The 14,101-nt window shown below is 38.9% G+C and overlaps 1 protein-coding gene across 9 annotated transcripts in view; it reads right to left on the reverse strand.

Annotated features, from left to right (window-relative positions):
• Nucleotides 1–1,867: 1,867 nt before the first annotated feature.
• ARAP2 (ArfGAP with RhoGAP domain, ankyrin repeat and PH domain 2) overlaps nucleotides 1,868–14,101 on the reverse strand; it is a 209,540-nt gene continuing 197,306 nt past the window's right edge. For all 9 annotated transcript variants that reach the window (XM_070069627.1, XM_070069629.1, XM_070069624.1 and 6 more), the window contains 2 exons: nucleotides 8,303–8,437; nucleotides 1,868–4,276 (listed from right to left, as the gene is read on the reverse strand). In XM_070069627.1, the coding sequence (XP_069925728.1) occupies nucleotides 3,896–4,276; nucleotides 8,303–8,437 (516 nt within the window). In that variant the 3' untranslated portion in view covers nucleotides 1,868–3,895. The remainder of the gene's footprint in view (nucleotides 4,277–8,302; nucleotides 8,438–14,101) is intronic.

Here is a 14,101-nt window from a genome sequence, read left to right on the forward strand (position 1 = left end):
CTTCCTGAGATAATGAGGGTTAGAACTTCAACATACGAAATTTGGGGAAAACAATTCAGTCCTTAATCTGTGGTGATCTGAAGGATAAAGAAGAAAAAACATGGTAGAAGCGGCTGGAAAACCAGTAGTAAAAAGCATCAACTTAGATCAAATGAGTGCTAGAAAAAGTAATAATAAATAACATGCTGAGCCTCTAATGTTACCTTTTGATTTCATATATCTGATCCACTCTGAGTCCTCTGTGTGTCCATAAATTTACACATAGAAACACAAACATACTTCAAAAAGTTCATGGAAAATGCAGTTAAAAGCTGTTTATTTGGATGCAAAATGTTTTGAAACCCGTATTTTAATAGTGTCTTCAAAAGGTTCATTAATCTAAAAATGCCTATAAAGTAGTTATTACTCTCAGTTCTCAGATGAGAACTGTGGGTTCTGCACTTGAATAATTTCTAAAATCTCTTAAATCTGCCTAGACATTTGAATTATTATTTTATTCGAGAGGCACTGAGAGCTTCCATCTTTTGGTTTACTCTCCAAATGCCTGCAAAAGCCAGGGTTGTGCCACAGCAAGAGCTATGAGCAGAATGAGCAGGGCATGCAACCTAAGACACCTATGTAAGTGGCAGAAACTTAATTACTTGAGCAATGCTTTGGCAGGAAGCTGGAATCAGGAGCTGGAGCTGGGTAAGGAGTCCATGTACTTTGATATGGGATGTGGCTATCGTAAGCAGTAGACTAAATGCCTGCCCCATAAATTAAAAAGAATTTCGTATGTAATGTAAAGTATCCATGGCAGAGAAAATAGAGGTTTACAACATAACAGAATATTTTAGATCAAAATTTGTTAGAACCATAAAAAATACTATATGACTTAAAAAGCTAAGCTTCATTACCTTTAAGATGAATTTCTGGGCTCTGTATTTCCCAAAAATTAGAAATAAGTGTGTTGGGGCCGGAGCTGTGGCGTAGAGGGTAAAGCCACTGCCTGCAGTACCAGAATCCCACATGAGCTCTGGTTCAAGTCCTGGCTGCTCCACTTCTGATCCAGCTCTCTGCTGTGGCCTGGGAAGGCAGTGGAAGATGGCCCAAGTCCTTGGTCTGCTGCACCCACATGGAAGACTGGGAAGCTCCTGGTTTCTGGCTTTGGATCTGTGCAGCTCTGGCCATTGCAGCCAACTGGGGAGTGAACCAGCAGATGGAAGACCTCTCTCTCTCTCTGCCACTCCTCTCTCTGTGTAACTCTTTCAAACAAATAAATAAAATCTTAAAAAAAGAAAATGTGACTATTGCACACATGATAGAAAAATATTACATTTTAAACATCTGAGACAGTTGACCCAACCATCTTGAGTGATGTTTATTCAAGTGGGTGACAACATACAAGCTCTGTGTTAAATTTTGATGAGATAGTGAATGTCTTAATCCTCATCTCCCTGCAGTTCGTAAAATTTTGAGAAAATATACAAATATCTGGTTGCTATCCACTGTACAGATAAATTTAATAAATTTCAAACATATTGCAGTTCTAAGTATTTTATAATTAAACATTTTCATAGGAACAAAGCAAAGAAGCAGTTAATACATTTATGTATACAGGTCATATTTTTACTTTAATCATTTTTGCCTGGTTTTGAGTTCTCTGTATCACTCGATGAATACCAGGTGATGATTTGTTTATAAATCAAATATTTGAAAACCATGTCTAATAATTAATTTTAGTACTACAGAAATGAAAGAGTGACATAAATCTGTTGTGTGCATCTATTCAGTATTTAAGCTAAAACAGTATTGATATTGGTGAGTTTGGAAAAATAATTGGACCAGTTTGAAGTATCTATTAAATTGCTATTTTTAAAAAAGAGAAAAAGGAAAGATAATCTTTTTATTTCACAATAACCTTCAACTTCTGAAAACAAAACAGAGAAAAATAACAGTTGCATGCAAGTGGACTTGTGAAACAATTTTAATTTTTACTCAAAATATATGAGAGATCATTAGCCCTTATCTTACACTGGAAAAGTGGGGACAATTGGTCAGGGAAGGAAGGGAAACAGACACTGTTAAATTTTAAGCTCAAGTTTCAAGAAGTTTTCATAAGGCAGGTTAAAAATTCCAGAGACTCTCCCAATGTCCACATTTCCAAACATTAATTCCCATGTGACTTACTTTCATAAAAATATAAATATTATTTATTAAAAATGATAATTTATTTAAGATTAGTTTTTCTTCCTAAATAGCATGTTTCACTTTAAAAGAAGGCTCCCTAATAGTGCCATCTTTTTATAAACTGTCCTGCAGTTTTGTTACTTTAAAATTCCAATTTATTGGGATTTAAAGAATAAATACCATCTACCCTTCATAAACTATTTTATCACCACAAGCTACTCATGAGTGGTCAGTATTTTACAATGAAGAAATTCATAGCATTATCACCATATTCCTGTACTATGATTGGATGGACCAAAGTATGGGCCTTTGTGCATAAACAAATTCTGGTGAGAAAAATGCTTTAAAAAGTAGGGGGAAAAAGATATGTGAAGAATAAACCCTAGTCACATGAAATACTTTTACTGTAAAATCTTAGCATGCCTAAAATATTTGAAAGCTGATGAAAAGTGCTGCTCCTAACATGAGCTAGCTATTGTCTGTCTTAGGAAAATCACCAATTCAATGGCCTCTCTTTACGTGGAAACAAAACTAGAGAGCTTTGCCATTATTCCTAGGTACATGAAGAGACCACTGCATTGTTATTAAAAAAAAAAAAAAAAAAAAAAAAACAATGACAACCAGGTTAAAAGTGAACTGGTGGTCCCTAAATGTACACAGAGTTTAAATTACCAATTCCAAATCTCTAAACTGTCATACGCTACACACTTCCATTTAGTTCTGACAATCCAAAGGCGTTACAACCTTACTTAACAAGAAATAAACAGAAAAAGAAAACAATGACAAAAAAATCAAACAACAAAAGAATAACAGCAAAGAGACCTTGTGATGATGAATTTTGTTTGAACCAAAAGTATCCTTAGGAACTTGAAAAAAATTGCCTGTGTAAAGCAACAGTGCAAACGGTGTCACTGGCAGATGCCAGGCACACAGTCTCTCTCCAATGCAGTGTAAATCTCTTAGCAGCCACTGACAACAAGCTCAAGTGTAGTGAATGTATACTGTGGCTGGTTTGCCAACTCCATCAATGAGAGCGGGCCATGCCATTATTCACGTCTGTTGGCTGAACACTTCTCCCGGGAAACAGACATGGGATTTTTTTCTTAACGAGCAGTTTCTCAAAAACAAGTTTTGGTCATTAGTGAACAGGGATGAATCTTAGTTTACCTCCTGAGCTTGTTAAGTCCTTGCCATTTTAAAACCCCAGTACTGTTTGTTAGGGTAACTGCTAAAATAAATCCTTCCTCTTCTCAAATTACTTCCCTTTCTCTTCGCTAAGGTAAACTCTGTGTAAACCTAAAAACATTATGGTAACTTACTATACAAGATTTCTCAAAGTGCAAAATATGTTACAGACAGTTCCATAAGCTTCATTTAAACACAGCACTTTATACAATACAGTACAGTTTGAGATTTCTACGCATAAATTATACCACTTGACAACTACTTTAAAAGGGTTGGCTACTTAAATTAACCCAATAACTTCTTGTTCAAGTTAATGAAGTTGGACTTTATAAGCTTTGTTCAGACCAAAATAAAGTTAATCTTACACTTACTCACATATATACATATTTTAAAATGTCTTTAAATGTTTAAGTATACACAGATTTCTTCAGTATAGACACACAAATTTGTCTATAGACAAATTCTCATGAATTATAGTTTGGTTTCAGGTTTACGCACAAACATTGTATACAATATTAAAAACATTACTTAGTGGGGCAATTCATTTTATTTCCTTCTGCATCATGTGTTCATCTTGTAACTGTTTTGGAAGGGTTCTAGACCGCTGTAGAACCACACTGAGTTCTTCAATCACCTTTGATGGTAACTTATGATCAGAGTCCACAGGGGCTTTGCTAGTCTTCTCCTCAGTCTTTCTCAATGTCTTCATGCCTTTAAGGCCTTTTGGCTGCCCGGGGACTTCTGTCTCTGTGTCCTCCAGGCAGTTGAGGCTTCGATGCTTCCTGGTGCGATTCCGGAACCTGTCGTCCTTGTGCTCTAGGCAGTGGGCCACCATGGAGGCTCGGTCCCTTAAGGTGGAGTCCACAGGCTCTCGATCACGCTTCTCACTGAGCCACAGCCTTTCCAGTTCTGCCCTTGCACTCTGAAGACAAGACAAAATGTCTCATGAGAAAGGAAGATTTGGCACAATTTAAGTTTATAAAATACACTGCACATAAAATTCATGCTTCCTATACAAGAGCTCATTTCTATGATGTAGGTTCTAACTTGACTTTACACAAGTGGCATGTTTGAATATAAATAATGATCTTAGAGTTACAAATCAAATAAGATGTAGGTCACAGAAATTCACTTTAACAGGCATGTAACATACCACTTCCAAGGTGTCTTTCAGGTTAGTTACTCAAATTTATTCGCATTTCACACTTGTCTCTTCCAACTCATTTCTGCTTGGATGTATCACCTGTGTGTGCACACAGCACCCAGGAAAAGGTAGTCTCTGTGGCCATACAAGCCAGGGAAATCCTCTGTATTATAGCCCCTTCTTTCGGATTTCCAATATGTATTAGCATATTCAAGAGGCTGATAAGTTTTATCCCAGATAAATCAATTAACTTGTCTTTCCTGTTTTAGTCCTCCTTCCAACATATGTAATTAGTGAAGCCTCCCCCTCATCTGCACATAATGTGTATTAGGGCATCCTATGTTCACTGTTGAAAAAAACTATGAATAAATAACTGCATAATGGGGCCCAGTGCTGTGGCGCAGTGGGTTAATGCCCTTGCCTGGGGTGCCAGCATAGAATATAGGTGCTGGTTCGAGACCCAACTGCTCCACTTCCCATCCAGCTCTCTGCTATGGCCTGGGAAAGCAGTGGAAGATGGCCCAAGTCCTTGGGCCCCTGCACCCACGTGGGAGACCTGGAGAAAGCTCCTGGCTTCAGATTGGCGCAGCTTCAACCGATGCAGCCATCTGGGTAGTGAACCATTGGATGGAAGACCTCTCTCTCTCTCTCCCTCTGCCTCTCCTTTCTCTGTGTAACTCTTTCAAATAAATAAATAAATCTTTAAAAATAACTGCATAATTTATTATACATATGTGTGTATCATATTTGCACTAGTGGATTACAATGCACATTCATAAATGCTTAGGGGTACCAGAAGTATACTGTGACAGGATACTTGCAATTGTATATGGGTGGACTTTTTTATTTTTATTTATTTGAGAGGCATAGAGGCAGAGAGACAGAGAGCACCCTTTTGTTCATTGACTCCCCAAAAGTATGCCACATCCAGTGCTGGGCCAGGCTAAAACTGGGTTCCAGAAACTCAATATAGATCTCCCATGAGGATGATACAGACACAACCACTTGAGCCATCACTTGCTTCCAGGGTGCAGCTTAGCAGGAAGTTGAAAGTGAGAGCAGATACAGAACTTAAATCAGTCACTCCAATTTGGGATACGGGTGACCCATAGACCATTTTAAGCTGCAGATCAAACACCTGCCTTTGTTTAAACTAGCATCTAGTATATATTCTAACAGGGCAATAGCTAGCATAGAGTTTTCCTTGGATTCTCAATTCCACCAAACAGAAACTGTAAGAAAGAAAACCAGAGAACCAAGCTTATGGGGGTATGGAGCAATAGGGAAAGGTTATCCAATAGACTGGAGCCAGGTGTAGTTGGGCTTGGGAAAAACTGATTTTGTTTCCACAGTGATTTCTTCAAACTTTCCCCCATAAAAATTCAAAGTACAGAAAGCAGTAATCTCAAGGACAATTAAGAATGCTTGAAAGAGAAAAGACTAAATGAAAACTGTAATATTATAAAGGAGAGTAGCATGAACAGCACAGTAATTAAAGGCACTAAATATGATAATGCTTATTAAAAGACATCACCTCTCACTATATTTTACACTCAAGTACTTATCACTTTCTAACATACCAGATAATTTATTCATGTCTCCTCCCAGTCATTCCTGTCTGAATGTCCTGCTAGAAAGTCAGTTAGATGCAAGCAGGGTTTTGTGTTTTGTTTGATTTGCTCACTGAAGAGTAAACCTATTATAGTGCATTTGCATAGCTCTTTAGAGCAGTTTACTATGAAAGAAAGCTGTAGGTGCAGAACTGGAGCAGGGACAAGGTCATGGACTTCTTTGAGACTCAGTCTATCCTTCGACTACATCACTGCAGAAGGACTGAGTAGGGCAACCAAGGACATTTATTTCTGAAGCTTTTGTCTTTGAGATGGTGTTATGCACAGGTATACATGTTCAAGGATATTTCCATGCATAGGAAAACATTAAAAAAATATGATCAATCGATTAAAATCGCTTTAGACATTCAAATGTTATTCCTGTTTGGAGATAAGAGATTCAAACAACTTAATCTCATATTTCAGCTCCAAGAAGATACAACGTTATTTAAGTGCTTTCTTTGTTTCTTCCAGGGACTCAAGCAAGGCAGTGAAACATGTATTAGCTACAAAGTGGTCAATGTTTTGTTTTGTTTTTGAATGATCAGTCTTTCATTTTGTAATGCTTATTTATTTTCCTTTTATTTATTTATTTATTTTTATTTTTTGACAGGCAGAGTGGATAGTGAGAAAGAGAGACAGAGAGAAAGGTCTTCCTTTTGCCGTTGATTCACCCTCCAATGGCCGCCGCGGCCGGCACGCTGCGGCCGGCACACCGCGCTGATCCGATGGCAGGAGCCAGGTGTTTCTTCTGGTCTCCCATAGGGTGCAGGGCCCAAGCACTTGGGCCATCCTCCACTGCACTCCCGGGCCACAGCAGAGGGCTGGACTGGAAGAGGGGCAACCGGGACAGAATCCGGCGCCCCGACCGGGACTAGAAACTGGTGTGCCAGTGCCGCAAGGCGGAGGATCAGCCTAGTGAGCGGTGACACTGGCTATTCATTTTCATATCCTTGGAAGTGAGCGGTGGGAGAAGGGAGACAAGGAGAGAGGAATTGAGGGAGAGAGATGGAAATCTTTCATCTGCTGGTTTACTCCCCAAATCTGCAATAGCTAGGATTGGGCCAGTCAGAAGCCAAGAACCAAGTACACCATCTAGGTCTCCCATTTGAATGACATGGACCCAAGTACATGAGCCATGATCTGTTGCCTCTCATACACACTAGCAGGAAGCTGGTTTGAAAGCAGAGCAGCCAGAACTCAAATTAGCATTCTGATATGGGATGCACACATCCCAAACAGCTTAATCTGCTATACAACAGTGCCAGCACCAGCTAATGCATTTGGGGAGTAACCGCCTCTACTTCTCTGAAGAGCTGGACCCTTACGTCAAGATTGATGCTGCTTATGTTCTCCCACACCTCAAGGTGAGAAAGCAATCAAATAGCAGCTTTCATGTAAGATGCAAATTGTCTTTTCTACTTTCTGCAGTCATCCTCCAGTTCCTTAGGTTAACTGAGACAACTCCATTGGCTTCCAAACCACTTGAACTTAATTATGTTACCAGAAGCGTAGTCATCATAGGTCCTCGCATACTCTTCCATGGGTTCATTCTAAGGGTGTCCTAGGGAAACTTGGACTATTGCCATGGTTAGTTTTAACACCTTGGTTACATTAGAGATGAGAAAATAAGTGGTATTGTGTATATGAAATTGGGTAGCTAATGGCATTAAAATAACTGGCATAGGGTTATTCATTATGTTTTGCATGCATGAGGTTATTATGCTTTTCAATGTGATTATTCTTGTGCTTTTTAAGCCATTAAAGTAATAGATACATTTAATTACATCAAAGACAGAGGAAGGCTGGCACCTTGGCTCACTAGGCTAATCCTCCGCCTGCAGCACTGGTACCCTTGGTTCTAGTCCCGGTTGGGGCGCCAGATTCTGTCCTGGTTGCTCCTCTTCCAGTCCAGCTCTCTGCTGTGGCCCGGGAGTGCAGTGGATGATGGCCCAAGTGCTTGGGCCCTGCACCCGCTTGGGAGACCAGGATGAAGCACCTGGCTCCCGGCTTCAGATCAGCATAGCTCCGGCCGCAGCGGCCATTTGGGGGGTGAACCAACAGAAGGAAGACCTTTCTCTCTGTCTCTCTCTCTCACTGTCTAACTCTGTCTGTCAAAAACAAACAAACAAAAAAAGAAAGAGGAACACAAATGCTATAATTTAGTAAGAAGACAAGTATAGTACTAACTTACCTCAATATTTTTCCGGGCTTGGATTGTATTTCTCTCCTGCTGGATGGGAATCAGAGGCAAACCTCCGATTTTGGGATTTTTGGTTATCGAACGTTTTCGTTCCTGTCCAGCTGGTGGCCATATATCATTTTCATGCTGTGGAAACACAATTTCTTGCTGTTGGTGTGTCGTTTTATCCTGCACTATGCCATGCTAGTCACTTGGCTCCTTTCTCATATATCCACATCAAATGATCTGCTTTCCATGAGAATGCCATTTGTAATTATGATGATGACTCTGGGGAGACATTGCTTGAGGACGTGAAACTCAAGTGAACTGAGCTTTGAGGTCTCAGTTCAATTTCAAGTTTCAAATACATGCTTTCTGTACTACTTATCAAACCAAAAGGAGGAAAATATTTGAGGAAATCAGCAAATCTCTTTGTGGGGAAAAAATAACACATGTCTACATTTCTAGGTCCTGTACCCAAAGCAAATATACACTTATTTTCTCTCTTTACTAAAGGTGATGTTACCACAAAATAATTTGATCTTACATACCCCAAAGCAAGCTAAGGCACGATTATCAGAAAAATCAGCCTGATTTCATGACCTTGTGAAAATGTCACTTTTTTCATCTAACTAAGAATCTAAGAATTGTTAATTTTTTACATAGACATTTATACTGAAAATCATTACACAACATAAGGTGTGGCAAATTTGTTCTCAAATTATTGACTCAACTTATATTCTGGCCCAGTAAGCAATGATATGGATTCAGAAATAATTTTTCAATGGGGATAAATGTCAACTGGGAAGCATATACACCCTTGAGTGATTAATCCTTTAGATCTACATATAGAAGAAACACCACTAAATCATTTTTCTGCTAATTAGGGTAGATTAAGTTTTCAGAGATTAGGAGAAGCAAACTGAACTTCAGACAACATGTGAAATTTTATGTAGGAAGTCAGAAATTGAGCCTATATGTGTATGAGAAAGGCCTGAAGTCCAGCACCCACTGCGGGAGCTCCAGAAGCCCAGCATCTTGCACTTCGAAGTCCTGCGCTGACCCTGATAACCTCCCAGGTGGTCCCAACCCTTCCCCCAAGGAAAGCTCCCAGGAGAATTCTCTCTCCTCAGGACCAAAGGGGTTCCCTGATAACATGGGGCAATAAAACCTTCTCAGATGCCCTAAGGGAAGCCCCCCTACTCTGCCCAAGCAGCAGCAAATCTGGGGAGGAATTTGCTAATTTTCACCCAACCAACCCTCTGTTCTCTGCTGAGCTGCCTGCCTGGCCTGCCCAGGTATATTCTCTCCACTCAACCACGTAAGCTGGCTCTCCCCAAGTCCAAGTGACTGGGCTCTCTCTCTGTCCCTTCCATTCTGATGGATGCCCTATTCTCAATAAAGCCTTATCACTCTGCTCTCTGTCTCATGGCAGCCTGAATCCTTTCTTGCATGATAGAGAATGCTCAGTACAAAATGAGAAGTTTATAGATGTTCTGGTAAACTGAAAACTATTTAGTAAAGCATATAGCTAACTACTTAGTCTTTATTTTTCAATTCCTGAGGTGTATCAACAGATTCTTGCTCCTCTATTGCAGTTACTATCTCAATATACTGTGTTATAACAGAAGCATCATTTGAAGAAATATTCACATTGTTCTCATTATAATTATATAACAATAATTAGTATCAAAGGGCATACTGCTTGGCATTGTGCTTACCAACATATGTATACTATTTGATTCTGCAGTCTCTGTATTCTTAAGACTTAGTGTCATGATCCCACATATGGTAGAAATACCTTTGGTAGTATCTAATCAGAAGGTTCTCCAATATGTAAAGCTGGAAAAAAACCTGGCTGCAATGGAACTAGGTAATTCTGGGAATTTTTGTTCATACTTTCAAGACACTGATGAATAGAGCATATGCTAAATGACACTGTGGGAAACCTATGAGCAAATTCATTTCCCAAACACATTTTCTTTTTCTGAAGTAACATACAACAGCAAGACTACTAGCTAATTAGCTTGTATAAAATTCATCCAAGCAGTATGTTTTCCAACAGCAGAAATTACTAGGTACAAGTGATAATGTTCTAAGTACCACTTATATTTACTTATAAACATTTTCAAAAGTATATAGCATGGATCAGATGGCTGAGGACATGCTTTCAATGATCATATACCCTTCTGCCTCTTACTTTCTAATCCTGACCTCCCTATCTTCCCAGCTAACTTATTTTCACTCACTCTAAGAACACTTGAGTCCTTAGGACCTCCAATCCATTCACCACCTCCATTCTTCTATTCACACTTTTTCCCGCTTTTCTGATAATCAGGATCAGATTTCATACTCAATCAATAAACTAAGTTCCTTGTAAATGACTTCCAGTCTTTTGCTCCTTATGGCTCTACCATAATTGCTTGGTAAAGCCCCAAACCTAGTTAAACACAGTCCTCCTCATCCCATGAATATGTTCTAGTTGATAGAGGGGGGGAGAAGAAAAGATTCCTCTGTAGATTCATCCCATTAACCCCAAGGGGAGGACATCTGGCATAGTGGTTGGGCTTCCTTCCTCCTGTATCACAGTGTCTGCACTGGAGCCCTGGCTCTCCTCCCAATTCCAACTTCCTGATAATGCACACTCTGGGAGGTAGCAGGTGATGGCTTCAGTAATCAGGTCTCTGCAACCCACGAAGGAGACCTGGACTGAGTTCCTCATTCCTGCCTTCCACCTGGTTTACCTCTGGCTGAGGTAGGGAACGAACCAGTGGATGGAACATGTCTGTTTCCCTCTTGCTACTTCTCTGCCTTTCAAATGAATAAAACATCTGCTTTTTTCATATATTTAACCTTAAATTTCAAGTTAGTACTCAGCATGACCCTAACATTAAACTACAGGATGACTAGAATAACTGTTTTCTTCACTCTCTGAACATTTATTCTCATTTTTTCCTCTGCCTCATAGATGGTGAACTCATTGATTTAATTATAGAAACATTATCAGTAATCACTTAATATAATTTTCCCACTGTGAAATGTACCAATGTACTTGCATCTGTAGCTGCGAAAGTAAGCTTCCCTTTTATTGCAATCACTACTGGCTTTGACTGCAAATAACTTTTCTCCAGTTATATCTATAATTGTTCAGTAGGTTAGATTAGGTATCCTATAATTTGAAAACAAAAGTTCTGCCCTCTCTGTTGTACAACGATTTTCAGTAAAGAACCACTGTGTATTTGATCACATTGTTTTATGTCTGCTCTTGCCCTTTGCTGATTTAACAATCTCTCTCCTCCAATAAATGGAAAGCATATACTCTCCTAGATGACAGACACAAATCAAAATCCCAAAACCCATCCTTAACCTCTTGTTCCTAGCTATTTACAACATCATTTATTACATAACAAATTGCTTGACAGGATTTTCTTTTCCTACCATCTTGCTTTCTCCATTCCTCATCCTTTACCATTTATTTTGGTATTTTTTTCTCTTCTTGACCTTTAAAATTTGGGATATCCAAGTGCTGAGTCACAGCTCTCTCTTTTAATCTCTTCTCCCTCCCTCCCTCTTACCTCCTTTTTTTTTTTTTTTCCCTCCTCCCTTCCTCACCTCTTCTTTATCATCTAACCCAACCAAAATGCTAATTCTACCAAATTTACAAGCCCCAAGTCTTTGCCTGGGTGTTTGATCCATACATTCAACTTGCTACTCAGCATATCTACTTGTGTATCTAACAAGCATTTCAAATTTCATGTGGTCCACAGACAATCAAAGCCAAAATTGACAAATGGGATTACATAAAGCTGAGAAGCTTCTGCACTGCAAAAGAAACATTCAACAACAAAGAGACAACAGACAGAATGGGAGAAAATACTTGCAAACTAGGTACCTGATAAAGGGTTAACATCCAGACTCTATAACAAGTTAAGAAATGGGCAGAGGACTTGAACAGGCATTTTTCAAAAGAGGAAATTCAAATGGCTAACAGACAATTGAGAAAATGCTCAGGACCACTAGCCATCAGGGAAATTTAAATCAAAATTATGGTGAGGTTTCACTTCACTCCAGTTAGAATGGCTCTCATACAGAAATCAACAAACAACAAATGTTGCTGAAGATGTGGTCCACTGCTGATGGGAATATAAACTGGTGTAGTCACTGTGGAAGACTGTATGGCAATACCTCAGAAATCTGATACAGACCTATCATATGATCTGGCCATCCTACTCCTGGGAATTTACCCAAACCAAAAGAGATCAGCATATCAAAGAATTATCTGTAACTCCCATGTTCACTGCAGCACAATTCACAATAGCTAAGATATGAAATCAAGCCAGATGTCCATCAACTGATGACTGGATAAAGAAATTATGGTATCTATACACACTATGGAGTACAACTCAGCTGTAAAAAAAAAAATGAAATTCTGATTCTGCAACAAGATGGATGCAATTGGAAACCATTATATTAGTGAAATAAGCCAGTCCAAAAAAGCCAGATTTCATGTTTTCCCTGATCCGAAGTAATAGAGTACCTGAAATGTAATGTATTAGATTGAAATACACATTTTGATATTCAATAATTGTTTATAGCCCTTGACTCTTCCATGAGCAGTAGTGCTTTTTTTCGCTTCTTCACACTATTTGTTAAACTCTTGTACTTAACATAGGATTAACTATACAATCATTAAGTAAAATGAAAACAGATCTTTGTAAAAATTAAGAGTAGGAATGTGAGAGGGAGGAGGAGGAAGGGTTGGAGTGTGGGAAGAAGGGAGGATTGGGGAGGGGAAGTGTCACTGTGTTCATAAATCTGTATATATGAAATACATGCACGTTGTATAACAAATAAAATTTTTAAAAATTTAAAAAATAATTTAAAAATTCATGGGGTCCAATTCCAAGTCTAAATGTCCTTCTACATTTCTGATAATCCTTGAAATATATTCACTGGCTGACTACGACAAAAAATTAGTATCTTCCTTGACTTCTGCTCCTCTCAAACTGCTAAAACCAATCAATCTGACTCCTTACTAACTCTACCTTCAAACGTTCTTGAACAAGAATATGCCTTACTTGATCCACTGTAACTACTCTATTCTAACTGACATCTTTCACAGCAGGAAACTGTTCTTCCTGACTCTTTGACCTCTTACAGTTTAGCCCCACAAAAAGGACAATTATTTTTCAATTAAAATAAATGAAAATATATCTTTTGCTTTAAACTCTGAAAGAAGAACTATAGTATCTGTCTCTTGCCTTTTTCACTTCTCCCATTTTCCCTCACAAAGGCTTCATGATTTTCATGAAATAAACCAAGATCATACAGGTATCTTAAGCAATAGACCTGTGGGCTCCTATCCCTGGAATGGACCTTCCTGGGTACCTGCATGATCCACTGCTCATTTCAGAAATGTCTCTGTTTACCTTTCATCTACTCAGAAAGCCACTCCCTGAGGCTCCTTCTCAATGACGACAATCATACTCTCCCACCTTACTTCAGTCATTATTTTATCGCACTGATGCCCATATATAATTTTACCTGGTTACTTGTTTTCTTCCCCTCTTTCCTACTTTCTAACTGAATGTGCACTGTGTAAAAGGCATTACTGTGTAAAAACAGTTGAGTATGACACACAGGGTCCTTCCAGTCTTGGACTGCATGTTTTAATAGGAGAGGCAGACAGGAATAACTTTAGACAAATATTTCTAAAGTAGTGCTACAGTAGTAGAAATGCATGGGATGCTAAGAGAGCGAGCCTGAAGGCATAACTCGTCTGAAAGCCAGGGAAAGCTTCTCTGAGAATAT

This window comes from Oryctolagus cuniculus, chromosome 2 (assembly GCF_964237555.1).
Source record: "Oryctolagus cuniculus chromosome 2, mOryCun1.1, whole genome shotgun sequence".
Classification (NCBI taxonomy): domain Eukaryota; kingdom Metazoa; phylum Chordata; class Mammalia; order Lagomorpha; family Leporidae; genus Oryctolagus; species Oryctolagus cuniculus.